Consider the following 18812-nt stretch of genomic DNA (forward strand, 5'->3'; position numbering starts at 1 on the left):
AGACACCAAAAAAATTCCCACAAGGAATGAAGAGAAATGCTAGGAATACTGCTACACACTGGGCCTAGAGCACAAACAGCCTCCATGAGAACAGGAACAGAAAAGGCTTCGAGGGGTGGAAGGTGACAGGCTGGGCGGGGCGCGCTCAAGGTGCGTTACAGTGCTGAGATATTCCAGCTTCAAACCAAGGACTATACTTAGCACCGTACGCTGGCATCTAAGCTAGAGGAAGAAACGTAGCTCATTCCAATAAACACAGATATAATTCCCTGTCTCAGTAAAGACAGGCAACTAACTGCATCCTGTGTGGCTTAGTTAAGATATTTAACCTAGCTAGAACAACATAAACACTACCAATTTAAACACAAATTATTACATAACAATATTTGGAAAAAGGGAGACAGATGACAGGTGGGCAGAGAAGGTATATAAAAGTTCTGTAAGCTTCTCTTCCACAGTAAGAAGTCAACAGATAATGTCTAAAACACAAAAATCAGAAATCAGTAATATAAAGCATGCTTTATAGAAACATGGAATTTGAGGCAAGAACTGATAAATAAGCACAACATCCCAGATCCTTCCCCTCTTCCACAGTAATACACCTTTGCCCTGCTGCCTGGAATGCAGGGGGGACAGCCACCATCAGATGCTGGACCAAGAGCAGGAAAGGGCCCAGGTCCCCAAGGACTTGTTGGAATGAGCTGTTTACTAGCCCTGCCCTGCCCACACACCAATCCCACAGGAGACAGAAGGCACCCTGATTTTGGTTAAGTTGCTGTTAGCTGGTTGTGCTACTGGCAGCTGAATGTGATCCTGAGACGGATGATTATCAAACAGAAACAGAGGGGTTAGAAATGGCTGCTTATGAAAGTTAAAACCCAGAGTTACTAAGTAAATGCATAACTTTAATAAAGGTAAAATTATATTTGAAGAAAATCACGGGGTATGGTTAGAAGTGCTGTTAATCTCAACTTCTAAAACTAAGATTATATGGGTCTTTTTAGGTCAGTTTTACCTGATTTATTAAAGGCAATAGAATATGAAGTATTTGAAAGAGGGAGTGATGAAAGGAACAGCAGTGTCTAAGGCTGACTGGTACAAGTATTGAAATCTCAGACTGAGAAAGGCATTCATTTAGGTCTGCGGGCTTGAGAGCTTCAGCTAGGCCAGTGATGATGGGAATGGAAGGAAAGGTTACAATAAAACAGATATTTCAAAGCAGGTGCCTACAAGGTAGCCCAAGGTTGGTCATAGTCCGGTGAACAAGAAAACCCCCGCTAGAAGGCTGCTGGCTCCGAAAAGATCAGGGAAAATGTCCTGAGCCCGGTTTACCCAAGGGAGAGCGGGGATGGGGATGGAGCGCAGACCACATGGCCACTCCAATTTCTAAAGTATTCACAAACCTATGACTCTGTAATTGTGGAGGCTAGAGAAATTGCCATCCCTGTGACATCTGAAGTCACCTCCGAGTAAGTTCCACAGGTCTCCAAGGCAGCTCCGATACAAGGACAGAACTGGACTGAAACATGATCCAATTCAAATTTCTCTCTGAATTTCTAATTCTTTTCTAAAGATAACAAAATCCGAAGTTCTATTATATAATTGATCCTTTGTGCAAAAAAAATTTTTTTTAAGATTTTATTTATTTGACAGAGAGAGAGGCAGCGAGAGAGGGAACACAAGCAGGGGGAGTGGGAGAGGAAGAAGCAGGCTTCCTGCTGAGCAGGGAGCCCGACATGGGGCTCGATCCCAGGACCCTGGGATCATGACCTAGCGGAAGGCAGACGCTTAACAACTGCGCCACCCAGGCGCCCTGCAAAATTTTAATCTAAAAACAATTTTGTTGCCAGCTACCTACCCGTCAATGAAACTGACCAAAAACCTAAAGCACAGATCAGATCCTTCAGATCCTGCTGTAAAGTATGACCTTTATTTCATAGTTAGTATCTATCTGTCTTCAAAAAACAGTTGTCTCCGGTAGATTTTTAAGTCCTTATGTAGTTCAGGTTGTCAAAACACTTCTGGTTTTAAATCTAAGGAAAGTGTTCTTTTCCTCTCACCCATTTTCCTTATTAAGAGAGCATTTGTGTGAGCTTTTCACCCAAGTTTAAGATAACCCTAAACACTGTCATTCTTGACCATTCTAAGAAGCTAAGAACCAAAATTAAACTTGGGACAGGGACTAAAAGGTGTTATGGGGACAAGTTAGGGTGATGTGATTACAGGGTTTTCATGGTTTTTTTTAAAAAACTACTTCAAAACCTTAATTTTATCTCCTTTTTGATTTAAAAAAAAAAAGGTAAAAATCTCAATTTGGTTTCCTCCGGCAAGATCCTTTTACTTTTTAGTCATAAAAAAACTTTTTGTCTCTTTACCAAGAAAAGCACTCAATAGTTTCACCGTACTTAATATAGTTTGGAATTAACAGTCCTGTTTGCTCCTGTGTTTGTCCAGCATCACCGACGTCAGCACAGACAGGAGATTTCTAAGGGCACCAGGCTCTGCAACCAGAGGCAGGGCAAAGGCAGAAGGAGCCAGCTCTATCCACACTGTCGCATTCTGATGATTTTATCTCAGGCACCTGAGTAGCGCGCATGGAGCGTGACCGGCTGCAAGTCACAACCCTTCTCAAGAGGCTCACACAGCGGTATCCTGCTGGAAACCAATTCACTCCGGCACCAACCTTGGTTATTTAAAGCCTAGATTTAACACACTAAGCGTGTCACACACGAAGTGAAACGGCTGTTCACTTTGAAACCCAAATGTCAACAGACGAGGTTTTAGGAGAGAAAAGGTTAGGCTGGCTTGTTAAGGTTTAATGGTTTCAACTGTCCCATCACATGCCCTATGGTCAATATCACCATGCATTTCATTTTTTTTTAAAGATTTTATTTATTTATTCGACAGAGATAGAGACAGCCAGCGAGAGAGGGAACACAAGCAGCGGGAGTGGGAGAGGAAGAAGCAGGCTCACAGCAGAGGAGCCTGATGTGAGGCTCGATCCCAGAACGCCGAGATCACGCCCTGAGCCGAAGGCAGATGCCTAACCGCTGTGCCACCCAGGCGCCCCTCACCATGCATTTCAAATAGCTACTTACAAGTCTAAATTATGTTAACTTAATTTTTCTTATGCAATTCCAGTATTTCCCTCCAATTTAAATCTTATTCAAAAAACCTGTTTAAGCCATTCCCATGTTACACAAACATTCCATCTGGAAGAACTGTTATGTATCAAACCAAAATGTATCGTGAGATGCTCAGCATCTCCGCACCAGTTAAGCCTGAATGTATTCAATTTGGTAGAGTCATCCGGCTCACATCTGGGCTGAGGTCCCCGGGCTAACGGCTACGAAAATTCACATGGATGAAGGTACTGCTGCATTCGTAACAAGTAAAATCACAAATGAGGAGAGTAAAGAGTGCTAGAAAGGATTAATTCTATTCCTTATACCTGAAGTACAGTGGCACAGTAGAGGAAGGTGCCCTGGGGGTGCCCGGGTGGCTCCGTGGTCGGGCGTCTGCCTTCAGCTCAGGTCATGATCCCAGGGTCCTGGGATCAAGCCCCTCATCGGGCTCCCTGCTCAGCAAAGAGCCTACTTCTCTCACTCCCCCTGCTGTGCTCCCTCTCTAGCTGTCTCTGCCAAATAAATAAATAAAATCTTAAAAAAAAAAAAAACAAAAAAAAAAACAGGAAGGTGCCCTGGACTGCAAATGGGGAAGCCCACACTGAGGTGCACATCTCCAAGACGTGCCTCCACCAGCTGCAAGCTCTAGGCTTCCCACCTGGTCCGCAGGCCATGCAGGGCCAGAGTACAGAGCCACTGTCATCCACCCACTGCCAATGGGCTGGGACTTCAAACATCAGCTCCATCCAACTGTAACACTAGCCATTATATTTAAGCCTTGAAAAAAAATTTAACACATGTAACAGTATTTTTATGTAACAAAGATAAGAGATAGCAAATTCATCTCATTTACTTGTATTTGTTACTATTTACTTGTAGAAATTTCAAAGTGTTCTACTTTGAATGGGATCAATTTGCATTAAAATACAGCTTAAAGAAATACAGATGCAAAGCAGGGTATTTCCAACTTTTAATTAAAGTCCAGGATTTCACAGAGGAAACTAATCAAACTATAAACATAATCAAGGGAAAATGAAAGACCTAAAATGAAGGTCTTTAAGCTGGGCTCCGATGACTCTTGTCCCATGCAACCACTGTGGCAAAAAGGGAATAAGAGCCAGAAAGTCTTCTTTTAAAACTTAAAAACGGGGCACCTGGGTGATGCAGTCAATTAAGCATCTGACTCAATTTCAGCTCAGGTCATTATCTCAGAGCCGTGAGACTGAGCCCCACATCGGGCTCTGCAATGGGTGTGGAGACTGCTTGAGGCTCTCTCTCTCTCTCTCTCTCTCTCTCTCTCTCTCTCGCTCTGCACCCATGCACTCTCTAAAAAACTAAAAATAATTTAAAATAAAACTTCAGAGAAAGACAATACACCATATGATTTTACTCACGTGGAATTTAAGAAACAAAGTAGATGGAACATAGGGGAAGGGAAGGACAAATAAAATAAGATGAAAACAGAGGGAGGCAAACCATAAGAGACTCTTAATCACAGGAAACAAACTGAGGGTTGCTGGAGGGGAGGGGAGGGGGTAGGGGATGGGGTAGGGGATGGGGTAAGTGGGGGATGGGCTTAATTAAGGAGGGCACGTGGTATAATGAGCACTGGGGGTTATATACAACTGATGAATCACTGGATTCTACCCCTGAAACCAATAAGAAATTCATTATCACCTGTTGTTATAATAAACCATAAAATAAATAAATAAATAAAAACTTTATTACCTATACTTTCCAAATTTCCTAAAAGATTTCTCAGTAACTCTCAAAATCTGAACTGAATAGCTGTATTTCTTCATTAAGTTTCAAGATTTCTACCTAAATTAGACACCTACCAAGATGTGGAAGGTGGGGAGAGACTGGCCCTCTGCATGACAGGACTCCACAGACTGCAGGCTTCAAACACCATGCAGAGTGTGAATGAACGACTTAGCAACCCCAGGATGACAGCTTATGTCTACGTTTCCAGAGCAGAAGTAATTCCACTTGAAGTCAGGGCACCTGATAATGCTCCACAATTCCACCTGATGGACCATCCTTCACCTTCCACTAGTAATACGCAGGCATTCTAAGTAACACTAAATAATGACTGTACACACCTCTTCATTAGTAACGCACTCCTGCAGAGCTACAAGTGTACAGGTTAACATGCGTGAGATTAAATACTACATCCTATCTTATTAGTATTTAGAAGTAGTATTAGTATTTCATTAAAATGCCACCTTAAACCTCAGTCCATTTCTCTTCCCTGCAATTTAAGGTTTACACTCCGGTGCAAACTGACTCATTTGTAATCATAATTTCCAAAACGCCACAATACAATTTCGAAAATATTTCTAAGTGATAGCACACAGCTTCTGTTTCGATTTGGAAAGGGCATATCTCATAAAATAAGACCTCCACACATGCTGAGAAGAGCCTTCTCCAGTGAAGCCCACCACTGCAGAGTGGCCTGTACAGTCTGCTGGGGAGGGGGCTACACAAGAACCACCCACATACAGGGTGTCCTGCTCTCAGACTTCAGCCCACAGAGCCCAGCTGGGCCACACCTCACCACTACAACAACCCTCCCTCCACCTCTCCTTTCCGTCACGCTCCTACCCACACACTGTGCACGGAGTTGAACCTGATTGTGGAACTGTCTGGATTTCAACATCAAATGCTAAAGGAAAGGTAAATACAATATTCAGAAGGCTCAGATATAACAAGCACCAACGACCTCACTTTCAAAGCAAGTGTGAAAGTGAGTTAATTATTTGGTTGAAAATCACATCACCAATAAAGGACCCCAGAAAGTGAACGCTCTCATTTTACGGACATTGTATATAACCAAGTCCGGTGGTCCCCACCGAAATAAAGCATAATGGGCTGTCCTGGGGCTCTGGGCCTCCTTTCTCCTGCTGCTCTCACAAAACATCATTTCACTAAAAAGCAAAAAACAAACCCCCTAAAGAATATTTCCATTTAAATTTTAATTAGTAAACCCCAAGTCCCAGTTACCCTTTTGGCAGAGTAGGAGGCCTCACCTCAGAATACATTTCTTTCTTCGTGTAAATATCAGCTTTATCAGCCCCAAAGATTAGAAATTACTGGTTCAAACTGCACAGTCCTAGCCCAATGATGCATGTGCCCCAAGGATGGGATTTTCTTAGGTTTGGCCTGAACACAAGCACTGTATGTTCCTACTGGGTCGTTCCCGGTGAGTCTGAGGGTCTGGACAGGATGCCCATGTCAGAGATGAAGCGAAAGGGTTTCACTTTACACGTGTAGCTGTCTTCGGGATTCTAATGATCATCGAATGGCTTAATCAAGCTTTTGTCCTAATAAAGCAAAATACGTTAGTTGATCAACGATTTGAGCGCTATGGATCCTTGAATAAACTAGAGAAGGCATGCAAAGATCAGATGAAGAAAGTTTTTAAACGCTTCCCATATACTGACCGTTCTAGCTGCCCCCAACGTATTACAAGGATCTAGCGCAATCACAATGAAAAGAACCAATTTGCTCTTGCAAAATAAGGCTTTTAACCTGAAAACTTTCTTGGAGATGCTCCGGTAAAGGGTGTTCAAGCCCTAGGCATCCAGGAGATGCAGCAGGCTGTCACCTAGGAGGGGCCGATAAAACCGGGCTCCCCGGAAATGCACACGCAGATAGGAGGCCCACCGGGCGGTGGAGGGCGCAGATATAAAAATCGCACGCGGCTGCCCCCACAAGCCAGCAGGGTGTGCGGGGGGGCCTCGACGCTGACTCTGGACCCCAGAGCGAGGGGCAGGGGCAGGGGTGGGGGCGGATTTCCCGGGGAGTGCTGCAGGAAATGATATCCAGACTCGGAGGGTGGATCTAGGAAGCGGCCCGGGCGATGGCCGGCGGCGGAGAGCGAGTGGGGGTGGGAACGGAGGATGTGGCTCCCAGGGGCAGGATGAGGGGGCGGGACGGCCGAACGCGGATGCGCCAGGACCAAGGAGGAGGGCAGGGAGGGACCCAGAGCCGCGAAGAGACGAGGGCGCAAGGGGCGGCTCGAGAGGAAGGGGGCGGCGGGTCTGGGGGCTCGGGGAGGCAGGAGGAGCAGAAGGCTGAGAGCGGGGAGGAGGAGAGGGCCGGGGGCGGAGGCGCAGGCCAGCGCCCCGCGCGCACTTACCCCACTCGAGGAACTCGGCCACATACTTGTCGCGCCGCAGGGCCGAGTGGCTGCACTCGGTGTACAGGCAGACGAGCACGTCGAGCAGCGTCTCCACGCTCAGGGCGCTCTCGTTGCGCCAGGGCCCGTCCAGGAGCAGCTGCTCCAGCTTCTTAAGCCGCACCTTGGCCGACATGGTGTCGCGCGGCCCGCTCCCAACGCCCCGGACTCTCGCCGCCCGCTCGGCCAGTCCGTCAGGGCAAGCCCTCGGGGGCCCGGCGGCCGCGAGCCCCGGCAGCTGCGGCGCCTCGTCGCCGCACCGTCCGCGTCGTCGCGCCCCGGCCTAGGCCGACATCTTGGGCTCGGTCCCGGCGGCGCAGCGTCTGGGGCGCCGGGCCCCGCGGGTCCATGGGCCGGTCTCCTCCCCTCGGCGCCGCCGCCCGCCCCGCCCGGCGCGGCCCGCCCTCGCCTAGCCTCGCCCCGCCGCCCGCCGCGCGCCCTTCAGCCCCGCCCGCGGCCGCGCCCTCCCCGCCTTCGCCGCCAGCCGCCGACCTGGACCGGCGCGGAGCCGAGCGCAGCGCAAGCCCGGCCGGCGCCCGAGCCCCGACCCCAGCCCCGACCCGGCGGCCCAGCCCCGCGGCCCGCAGCCAACCAGGGCGCGGCCAGCGCGGGCGCAGCCAACCAAAACGGGGCCGGCCGCCGCCGCGCTGACCTCAGCGCGCCGCCCCGCCCCTGCGCTCCCGGCTCCCGGCTCCTGGCGGGATGGGACCTCGCCGCTTGCCGTAGGGAGTCCGGGATGCTGGGAAGGCCTGGAGACGGGGGGCGGGGCGGAGCGAGCGCGCGGCTAGTGCGCGGCCGAGATTGCGCGCTCGCGCGTGCGCAAAGGGCGCCCGGGCAGCGTGCGCGAGCGCTTCGCGGACCAACCCTGGGTGTGTGGGGCCCGAGCTCGCGCACGCGCACGCCTCGGGATCCGAAGGGAACCCCCTGCTTGCCGGTGGTGGGTGGGAGGGTGTTTTGACCTCCTGGTTTAAAACCAGGGCGCGTCCGAGCTCTGAGCAAGTTTGGAAAGCTGGGCTGGACTTGCACGGGAGCCCGAGGCCCGGACTGGGCGCGGGCCGCTGCAGAGCGGCTACCCAGCGTGCCACCCAGCCCGTGGTAAAATCCGGGTGCCCCGCAGTGGCCACTTCAGATTCCGCTGTGCAGCTCGCTCCAACAGCAAACACATGTCTTGGGGTGGGATTTTGGGAAGCAGCCTCCAGGCTGGGCTTGCCTAGCGAGTCACTGCTTCAGTGAGATTTTTGGTTTATTTGGGTGGCGGGATAAGGAGGGTGATGGAGAACACCCCACCCAAACAGACCCTTGGCGTCGGGAGAGCAGGGGCCGCCTGGAGCTCCTGGGATGTCACTGAGGCCACACGGGAGTGACTGAGAGCTGGGCCGGAGGGTGCAGGGCCTTGGGTAGCCGAACCAGAGGAAGGGGGTGCGGTGGGGGGCTTCAGTGGATCCGGGGCAAGGAGGTAGAGCAGATAGAGATTTGTGGACGAAAAACTGAAGGAGCCTGTGGCAAAACTAACGTAAGGAAACAGAAATCAGAGTAGGAGCTACCGCTGTGGAGAAAGTCTTGATTGGAAACGGGTAGGAGGGAGTCTTCCTGGCTGCTGGAGTGTTGTATAAGTTTATTTGGGTGGTGGTTATGCAGGAGTACATATAAGTAACATTCTTCAGACTGTACTCTTTATATGTTATACCTTAATGTTTAAAAGGCAGGCAAAAACAATCTTGGTGTTAGAGATCGGAGTAGAGGTTACTTCCGGGGGGGGGGGGATTATGAACTGGGGGCTAGGAATATTCTGTGTCTTGACCAGACCCATCTGTAACACGGATCTCTGAATATTTGTGCACTGTATGTGTCTGATACCTCAACTTTAAGAGGGAGGAGGTGGGGCTGAGCAGACCACCTGGCTCAAAACCAGAGATTTCCCACTGGTTTTAGGATAAAGACCAAACTCTTTACTGTGGCTTTTAAGTAGGGTGATGAGATGTAGAAATTTGTCTGGGTCGGTCCCCATTCTTTGTCTTTGTCCCAGTGGAAGTATAACGATGTCCATCCTCCCAGGGCCCCCATTTGGACAATATATTCTCTTGTCGCCAGGCCCTGCTCCACCCTCCAGCCCTGCTCTTACCCTCTCCAGTCTCTAACTCCAGTTCCACTGACCTCCTTGCTGCTCCTCAACTGTTTCTGCTCCCTCCTGCCTCAGCCTTTGCACTTGCCAAGACCTCCACCTCGGATGCCCTTCCCTGACCACCTTCATTTTGTCTGCTCAACCCAAAGCTGTTTGAGCATTGCCCTTCAGGCCAGCCTTGCCTGACTCGCTGGGCTGAGTCAGGTCCCAATTCACCCTATAGTCTCCCTCAGTACTTGGCACCATGGGTACCAATGGGTCTTGCCCACTACTCTGAAAACTAGAAATCTTTCTGTGCCTCAGTCTCAGGTGTAAAAAGAGAATAACTATAAGACCTACCCTGTTTTTCAGTGAGTTGCTGAAAGGGCTAAATGAGTGAACACCCACTGAGCCCTTCGAACGGTGCCTGGCTCCTAGTAAATGCTCACATTGGTAGCTGGTATGCATTACAGTTACCCTTTCAGAACTAGAGACTTTGTGACCAGCTGATGGATTGAGCGGTCTTGGGTTCCCCCAGACCAGGGAATCCCAGTGTCTTCGGACATCCATGAAGTCCCTCTGTAAATGTCTTCATCACTTTAGGCTGCTGTAACAAAATTCCATAGACTGAGTGGCTTATGGACAGAAATTAATTTCTCATGGTTCTGGAGGCTGGAAGTCCAAGATCAGGGTGCCAGCATGGTCAGGTTCTGAGTGAGGGCTCTATTCCTCTTTATAGAGGGCTGTCTTGTTGTATTCTCACGTGGTGGACAGAGGTAGTTCTTTGCCCTTCTACAGGGCAGTAATCCCATTAATGAGGGCTCAACCCTCAAGACCTAATCACCTCCCTAAGGCCCTACTTCCTAATAAATCACATTGGGGGTTAGGATTTCAGCATGTAAGTTTCGGGGATAATATTCAGTCCATAGCAGTATCCTTACAATAAACTACTCGGGCTCCAGTGGGTTTCTGGTCTGTGCAGCACGGCAAGTCAGGCTACGCAGAGCCTGGTGCCCAACACCCTGCGATGTGCACAGCTTGTGGTAACTTCAAGCTGAAGTGTCTCTGTTCAGAAATCAGAACACCCCGGCCTGCAGAGTGACACCTTAGAACTTGATTTAACTTCACATCTTCCCCTCGCACCCAACTTGGGGGGCATGAGATAAGCACTGGGGACAGGGGCTGTGCTTGGTGCCTGCCTTGCTCCTTCCTGAGCCTCAGCTAGCCTGGTCCTGCTTCCACCCACCTGTGGCTACTACCAGGGAGGAGGGAGCCTACAGTCTCACCTCTGGTCTGGCAGAGCGTAAGCTGACCCCCTTGCGCCCGGGGATATTCATTCACAGGCTCCTGCTCCTTCTCCTGAGCAATGTGTCGTTTTGCTGGGTGGGTGCACCCCCTGGTGGCTGCAGGGGACCCTCTGCCCGTCTATGGGTACCACTAGACAGGACCTAAGATGACCCATTCCTGCGATTCCTATCCATCCCCAAGAAACACTGTTGCATCCCTTGCTCTGACAAATGCTCAGGAGCAGGCAGGTCCCAGCATGGCAGCACACTCCCAGCTCCACCTCCAAAGCAGCTCATGAGCCTTCCTTCCCTGGCTGGGAATCCATCCCCAGTTCACGATGCCCCTAAATGGAGGGCCACATCTTAAGTTCTCTGAGGAATCCCTGGGAAGCCCCCCTCACTAGGTTTCAGGTCATGGAAAGAGTGCACCATGCTCCATGCCCCAGCAGGACTGCATCATCAGATACTCACACCTTTTATTCCAGAGTGTGGGCCGGGTTCCCATGCATGTCCACTGACAGGCTACATATGGTAATCTTATACCTCATTTGGGAATTCTACATTTGTTGTCTCTTGATAGCCCCCAAAATTTCAGTTTACTGTTCTGATAAATGTATTACATGTACACTGGACAAAGTTCACTGTTCCTTTGCTGGACAGTTCTTGTATTTCTCTGCCTTCCACCCCCTCTACACCTGAACTCTGCACAGAGAAAGAGCCCTGAAGACCAGCAGAGGGTCCCCCTGAGTGCGTATCCAGAAGCATATCAACTAGCACTAGTGTGGGGGGAGAACTTCCCAAGGCTACAGAGAGAACCATTCAAGAAAATTAGAGAAAATGATGCCTGGTACTCACACAGATTGAGAATAGTGTTGTTTTCCACCAGCCAGACTAGAGAAACCTCACAATTCACCAGCATTGGGTAGAATTCTTGAGAGAGTTGTGCCTTGGAAATGCGAATTAGCTCCAGACTGAGCACTGCTCCAGCTCTGCCTCACATCATACAAACAAAACCCAAAAAAATCAAAGTGATTTGAAGCAATTTAACCACATCCCAGAACAAAGCACAAGAAATTTTATAGCAACACAAAAATATCCAGCACCCAAAAAGATAAAATCACACTGTCTGGCATCTAATCAAAGATGACCAGACATTCAAACAGGCAAGAAAAAAACAACCCATAGTGGGGAGAATAATCAATTAAATAAACCAACCCAGAACTTACACATTGTTAGAATTAGCAGAGAAGGACATTAAAAACAGTTATTATAACCATATTCCGTATGTTTAAAAAAAAAGTTAATAGAATCACAAAAGACATTCTTTAAAAACCCTACTAGAACTTCTAGGGATGAAAACTACAATTTCTTGAAAACACATGGTATGGGATTAATGGCAAATTAGACATTACATGGGAAAGGTTAGTGAATTTGAAGGCATAGCAATAGAACTTATTTAAAATAAAAATAAAAACTTATTTAAAAGAAAAAAGAATCCAGAAAAACAAACAGCATGAGTGAACTGTGGGACAATGTCAAATGGCCCAATATACAGATAATTGGAGTCCTGAAGAAGAACAAGAAAGAGGAGGGACAGAAATAATATTTGAAAAATAATGGCTTAAATTTTTCCAAATTCAGTGAAAACTATAAACTCACAAATTAAAGAATTTCAATGAACACAAGAAACATGGGGGGGGGGGACTAAGGCCACATAATAATTGAATTCCAAACCCAGTCATTAAAAAAAGAAACAGAAGGGGAAAAGACATATAACAAGCAGAACAAAATAAAGATGACATCAAATTTCTTTTTTTTTTTTAAGATTTATTTATTTGAGAGATGGGGGGAGGGGCAGAGGGGGCAGGAGAGAGAAACTCAAGCAGACTCAGCGCTGAGAGCAGAGCCTGACACGGGGCTTGATCTCCCGACCCTGAGATCACAACCCAAGCTGAAACCAAGACTCAGCTGCCCAATCAACTGCACCAGCCAGGCCCCCTGGATGACAGCAAATTTCTTATTGGAAATTATGTAAATGAAAAGACATTGGAACAGCATCTTTAAAAGTATTGAAAGAAAAAAAAAAACCCTGCCAGCCTAGAATTATATACCCAGCAAAAATAACTTTAAAAAAAATGAAGGTGAAAATAAAGACGTTTTGAGATAAGAAGGCCCATCATGAAGAAAGAGGCACAGTGCCTGATTGGCCTTGTTGAATTCTATAGACATACTTACTGCTTGGGTGAGCTTCTCTGACTCATTGCTGGGTACCCTCTAAGACTGCCAATTTTGAGTGGAATCCAGAGAACAAATGAGCTTTCCAGCAGATCCAGGCTTTGATGCAAGCTACCCTGCCACCCGAGCCTTGTGACCCAGCAGACCCTGTGTTTTGAGTGTGGGTGGCAGAGACTCTTGGTGGGGCAAGTCCCAGTAGGAAAATCCCTGTGTATACACACAGGGGTTTGGAGTAAGGCCATGCCTTCTTCTACCAAAAGCTCTTCTCCAGTTCAAAAACAGCTCTTGGCTTGCTGCTGGACCTTAGCAGAGACTTAACACCTGGCCATGGACACCAAGAAACTATGCAACCCAAGCTGTCCATTACAAAATAGATATTATCTTATCCACTAAATCATAAAACTCTATGTGCACGCAGCAGTCCATTATAAGATGAGACTGAGCCCAAGGAGACCTGGGAGGAACGAGTAAAGTTTATGAGTAAGTAGGTGGCTTAGCCTCCATGGTATCTGCTCCTACTGTTTTACCAACTCTTCCTAACCCAGAGCTACACCCTCACGGGAAGGGCTGTGACCAATCAAAAAAGGGTAGAAAAGGTGTGGGCCTGATTTAGATTGGTCTGCCTGGGTCTAGCCAGAGGAGGTTGGCTGCTGCTTTACAGACACACTCAGGAGAAACCCTGAAAGGCAGTGGCGAAGAAAAATTCTCCCAGGAGGCAAAAATTCTATGTTGATCCATGGGCAGTGGCTAACTGGTTGCCCTGCCAATCAAAGACTAGGAAAAAATACACGTTTTCTAGGAGCAAGTGGATGGATCGCTCAGGATGGGCACAGAATGCTCATCAAAGGGCATCTACTGTAGAGGAGGCCCTTGGGGGTCAAGTGGACAAAGTGACCCATTCTGACGATACCAGCCTCATTCCTCCCCTTTCCTGGGGATTTCTCAACAGGCCCGTGTACAAGTGACCGAGGAGGCAGGGATGGAGGCTACGCGGGGGCTCAGCCACGTGGACTTCCCTCACTAAGGCTGACTTGACTTCCATTGCAGCTGAGCGCCCACCTTGTCAACATTAGGGGCCCACAGTGAGCTCCTAATATGGTACCATTCCCCAGGGGGACCAGGCAGTTGCCTAGTGGCCAGGTTGATGACGTTGGACCCCTATCATCATGAAAAGGGCAGTGGTTGGCTCTTGCATACTTCAGGTCTGTACTTGCCCTTCCAGCCGCATCACTTCTGCCAGCACTACCATTTGTAGACTTGGGGAATGTTTTAATTTATCCATCACCATGGCAACTCAAGCAACATCGCCTTAGACTGAAGGTCTCATTTTCTGGTGAAGGAAGCACAGCAGACAGACAGCCCGTGCCCATGAAATTCCCTGGACTTACCATGTTCCCTGACGCCCTGAAGGAGCTGGCTTCAGAGAAGAGCAGAATGGTCTGCAGAAGACTAGTTATGGTGCTGGAGGAGAGCCAACAACCTGAACCCTGCGGTCCAGACTTTGGTGTGTGCCTCGACCCGCAAGGCGGTATACAGGGCCCTCCCTCCACAGCCCACATGCGAGGGTCCAGGAGCCGTGCAGTGGAGGTGGGAGTGTCCCCTCTCACTATAACACCAAATAACACACTGGAAGAATTTTTGCTTTCCTTCCTGTGACCTTGGGCTGGTGTCCAAGAGAGGAATGCCTTCATCAGGAAACAGTCATGCCTCCAGTGAGTTAAGGCTGAGGCTGCCCCTGCCCCCACCGGCTATTTCGGGTTCCTCATGCCAGCAGGCAGAGGAGCCATCACTGCGGGCCTGGGACATTGAACCCAAGCGTCAGAGGGAATCTGAATTGGTTCCACGCACTGGGCCAGAGCGGGGGATGACGTCCAGAGCCCGGAGGTTTCACTGTGGTGTTTAAAGATTCTTCCTGGGGGGCGCCTGGGTGGCACAGCGGTTAAGCGCCTGCCTTCGGCTCAGGGCGTGATCCCGGTGGTATGGGATCGAGCCCCACATCAGGCTCCTCCACTATGAGCCTGCTTCTTCCTCTCCCACTCCCCCTGCTTGTGTTCCCTCTCTCGCTGGCTATCTCTGTTAAATAAATAAATAAAATCTTTAAAAAAAAAAAAAAGATTCTTCCTGGGATAGGGAAGGGAGCTCATTCATGACAGGGCCATAAAGGACTCAGGTCCTGAAGGAACAAAAGCCTGGGTCACCCCACCAAGACTAACAAACAGTGCTGCTGAGGGGCCTGCAGAGGGGACGGGAAGGGAGTTGTGGCTGAAGAGTGTGCCCCTTGGCAGGTGCTCTTGCAAACAGACCTCATGGGGACTGTCTCGTGCTTGCCCGTCTCCCTCCCCCCTTCTATGAAGAGCACAGCTGATGCCCGGTGTCTTAGGCTCAGGAAGGCACACTCCAGGGTGGCATCACCCAGGATGATCAGCCGAGGACACGTTTCCCGCATAGGACCAGGGTGGATGCTGAAGGACATGAGGGTGGTCAGCGTGCTTCTGCCTCTCAGGTGCCCTCAACCCTTCTCTGCCTGCTTTGCGCCCCCAGTGGGCTGCACCCATAGGATGGGGAGCTCGGGGCAGAGTCAGATGGCTATCTATCCCCTTCCTCCCCATTCCTTGTGGCTGCAGCCACAGCCTGCCTGGGACCCCTCTCCTTGAAGCAGCTATCCCCAAGTTCCAGCCACCCCTCCTTCCTGCTGCCCCTGGAGAACCCAGAGGTACTAAAAGCTCCCTGCCACTGCCAGCCCTGGGAGCTTGCCCACATTTCCCGAGTGGCCCCAGACCCTGCCCACACCTTGGAAAATAGGCCACTTTTTGGCTGTCCTTGATTTCCCTGCTTCCATGGGCCCCCGCTGGGACTCTGACGGAGGCAGTCATATGTACAGTACTATTCATTATCAGTTACCTGCAATTAAATAATGAAAAACTGAACTTCCAACCCTAGACACATAGATCAATCATGATCCACATAGTCATTAAAAAAAATTATGGAGTTCTGGTCATTCAACCAACCCAAACCTGCTGAAGGCCCGCCACATGCCAGCACGACCCTAGGTATGGAGGGTACAGCAGTGGCCCGGATAGATGCCTACTGTCTACTCTAGTCGGGGACAGACCACAGACCAGGGCACAGAGGGGTAGAAAGAGAGAATTTTGGAGAGTGGCCAGGACTTCGAGGAAAGCAGACACAGCAACATGATGGAGAAGGAGAGGGTGCCTTCATTACAGAGATGGGGGACCAGGGAGGCCTCTGTCCCGCAGCGCCACTGCGGCTAAGCCCTGAGCAGGAAGGAGGCAGCTGTGAGAGGCTCTACAGGCACAGAATGGGAACAGAAGGTGGCCAGCGTGAGACGGCAGGGATGGGGGCAGGGAAGGGTGGGCCCTGGCCGATACAGATTTCTCAGGGGCTCCACTTTCCCTGTCAGTTGCCTCCTGGGTCCTGTGGTCACAGTAAACCTGGTGGTGGTTCCTGAGGTTTCCTGCCACCCAAGTCTCTGGGCCACGACTCTTTCTGAAGGGAGTTTGTCTTCCTCTCGCTCAACCTCCCAGCTGACAACATGGAGGGCTTTGAAGGTCAGGGGCATGAATCAGTACTCTGCCAGGATCAGACACAAAGAAAGTGCCCACGGAGACATGTGTGCATGAAGGAAGGAGGCTGGGAGCCTGGCGGGGGGGGGGGGGGCAGGGAAGGAGGGAGGGAAGGCTAGACAGTCTTCTCTCGAGTGTGCTGCTTCTTGTCTCCTTGGCATCTTGACACAGACCGGACTATGAGTTTGCAAACCTTGACCTCCCAATGCCCCCATGCTTGTCCTTGCCTGAGATGCCCCATTGCCTGCAGGAATGTTCCTGCCATCCCCAAGCACTGAACCCAGCAATGCCCAGCAGCTGCCCATGCGGGATGCTCTGCAGGCTGGGTGAGAGGACCAGACCAGAGGCAGCAGGCTAACTCTGTGACCCGCAGCTCCTCATCTGAAAGGGTCATGGGCCCTGCATTGCAGAGGCTGAGGGACATTGGAGTCATGGCCATGGCCTGCAGTCACACTGGGCACCTTCTGTGCAGAAGTCCTGCAGTGGTACTTCCAGACGGTAGCTGCTGACGGTGAGGATGCTGGATGGTGAGACCAGGTGGGGATCGAGACAGCCCGCGTCACCTCCTCCCTGCTCTGCTGGTCTCCCTGCCTGGCAATCTCCCCCCACCTTCCACCACGGCCAGAGGCATCTTCCCAAAGGCTGGCTCTGACCACATCTCTTCCTGCTCAGAAGCCTTCCATGGCTCCCCACTGTCTCAGATTTAGATGGGGCCCTCTGGAGCCTCTGATCTAGGATTTCTGCTCCAGAGCCTCCAGCAATACAGAGAGAACCACTCACTGCCTGGAAGGAGCACGTGTGCAGGCTGGACCAAGGAGTCAGGCAGGAGGCATCCAGAGTGCATGTGTGTTGGGGGCAGCTTGGGGGAGGACACCAAGGCTTCGTAGCAAACCCTGACAAGCACTCTAAGTGCTCTGTGCACGGTGCTTTGCAGACCAGCCCGCTGAGAACTCGGTGAGGCAGGGACAGGAATGGCCCCTGTTTCAGAAGAGCAAACCGAGGCCTGGGGAAGTTGAAGCAGCTGCTGGGAAACCGCAGAGCCTGCTTCTGCGCTCAGGCACCCTGGCCCAGCATGCTGTGCTGCCTTTTCCCAAAGCAGCAGGGGCCTCCTTTCAAACCAGGCTGGTGTCCCCTCCTGGGAAAAAAGAATAACCCCAGAGACTTCTGTCGAGCACTTTCCTTGTAGCCTCTTACTTATCTGTGCTCAGGCTTGTGTGGCCAGCAGAGGCCTGAGCGTTGCCCCTGAGCATAGAGATGTCCCCAGGCTGCAACGCTGTGTCCTACCTGGAATGTGGACCTTGGAGGCCTGGGAGGGTCAGACTGAGGACATTCCTGTCCCTCCAACCGCCCCTTCCACCTTGTGGTTCTCAAAGTGTGGTCCCCAGACCCAACTAGCAGCATCGGCCCGGGAACTTGTTAGAAACGCATGTCAGACTCACTGACCCAGAACCCGCCGAAAAGGGGCCTCCCTGTAATTCGGCCGCATGCTGAAAACAGAACCAGCCCAGGGGTGGTTCTGGACTGATTCCGTTTCCATCCAGGGCCTCTGTTCTGGGCCGTGATGGCACTAACCGCCCCCCCCCCCATCAGAGGAGGGAGCCCAGGGTGGGGTCCCCTTCAGGGTGACACCTACTTTGGACACCCCGTGGGCAGTCCACTGCCTCATCTGACTGAGTCCAGGAGAAGCACGAAACCCATTAGCAAATTAGCCCTTACCTGCTGAAGGGGTGTAACGCTCCCCACCTGGTGCGGATTAAGCGGAGTAAGGTGCGGAGCGGGCGGACTCGGCACTTCCCAACTCCTTTACCGTCAGGAGGATGGCTATTAGCACAAATCTCACCCGCCCCGCGGCCCCCGCCGAGCTCAGAGCCCCCCAGCGCGGGTCGGGAAGTTCGGGACCAGGCCCCTCCCGGCAGTGCCCGCTGCCTGGGCCGCCCCCCGCGCCGGGCCTCCCGGCCTTTCCTCCCCGCCCTCCCTTCCCCCCCCCCCCCCCCGCAGACGCGGAGCGCACGCCCCTGGGGCGCAGGGTCGGGGACCTCTGCTCGCGCTCCGGAGGCGCGCCTGGGGCGGCAGCGGTAGCGCTGCGCGTTTGGTGAACGGACGCCGGAGGAAACGGGGGTCCGCGCCGCCGAAGGACTCGCTTGGGTGGGAGGGGTGCAGGACCGATTGGGGCTGCGGGGGCCGGGTTCCGGGGCGGCGGGAGGTAGGGGAGTGCCCGCGCCCGGGCGTGCGTTCTCCCCCGCTGCTCCCCGCGCAGGAGCCGGCAGGATCGGGGGTGCCAGGCCCTACCTCTCAGCCTGC

General features: G+C 51.2%; 1 protein-coding gene across 4 annotated transcripts in view; it reads right to left on the reverse strand.

Annotated features, from left to right (window-relative positions):
- Positions 1-7715, reverse strand: part of CDC42BPB (CDC42 binding protein kinase beta) — a 102245-nt gene extending 94530 nt beyond the window's left edge. The window contains exon 1 of one of the 4 annotated variants that reach the window (XR_015721897.1): positions 7267-7712. Coding sequence is in view for 2 of the 4 variants with exons in the window: in XM_087856238.1 (XP_087712364.1) it covers positions 7267-7441 (175 nt within the window). In the remaining 2 variants the exon portion in view is untranslated. Of the gene's footprint in view, positions 1-7266 lie in introns of all 4 variants that reach the window. The other 3 variants (XR_015721898.1, XM_087856238.1, XM_045777180.2) reach the window with 3 other exon arrangements.
- Between the last annotated feature and the right edge of the window lie 11097 nt (positions 7716-18812).

The sequence above is a fragment of the Ursus americanus genome, chromosome 26 (genome assembly GCF_024610735.1).
Source record: "Ursus americanus isolate L20-20 chromosome 26, mUrsAme1.1.p, whole genome shotgun sequence".
Taxonomy (NCBI): Eukaryota; Metazoa; Chordata; class Mammalia; order Carnivora; family Ursidae; genus Ursus; species Ursus americanus.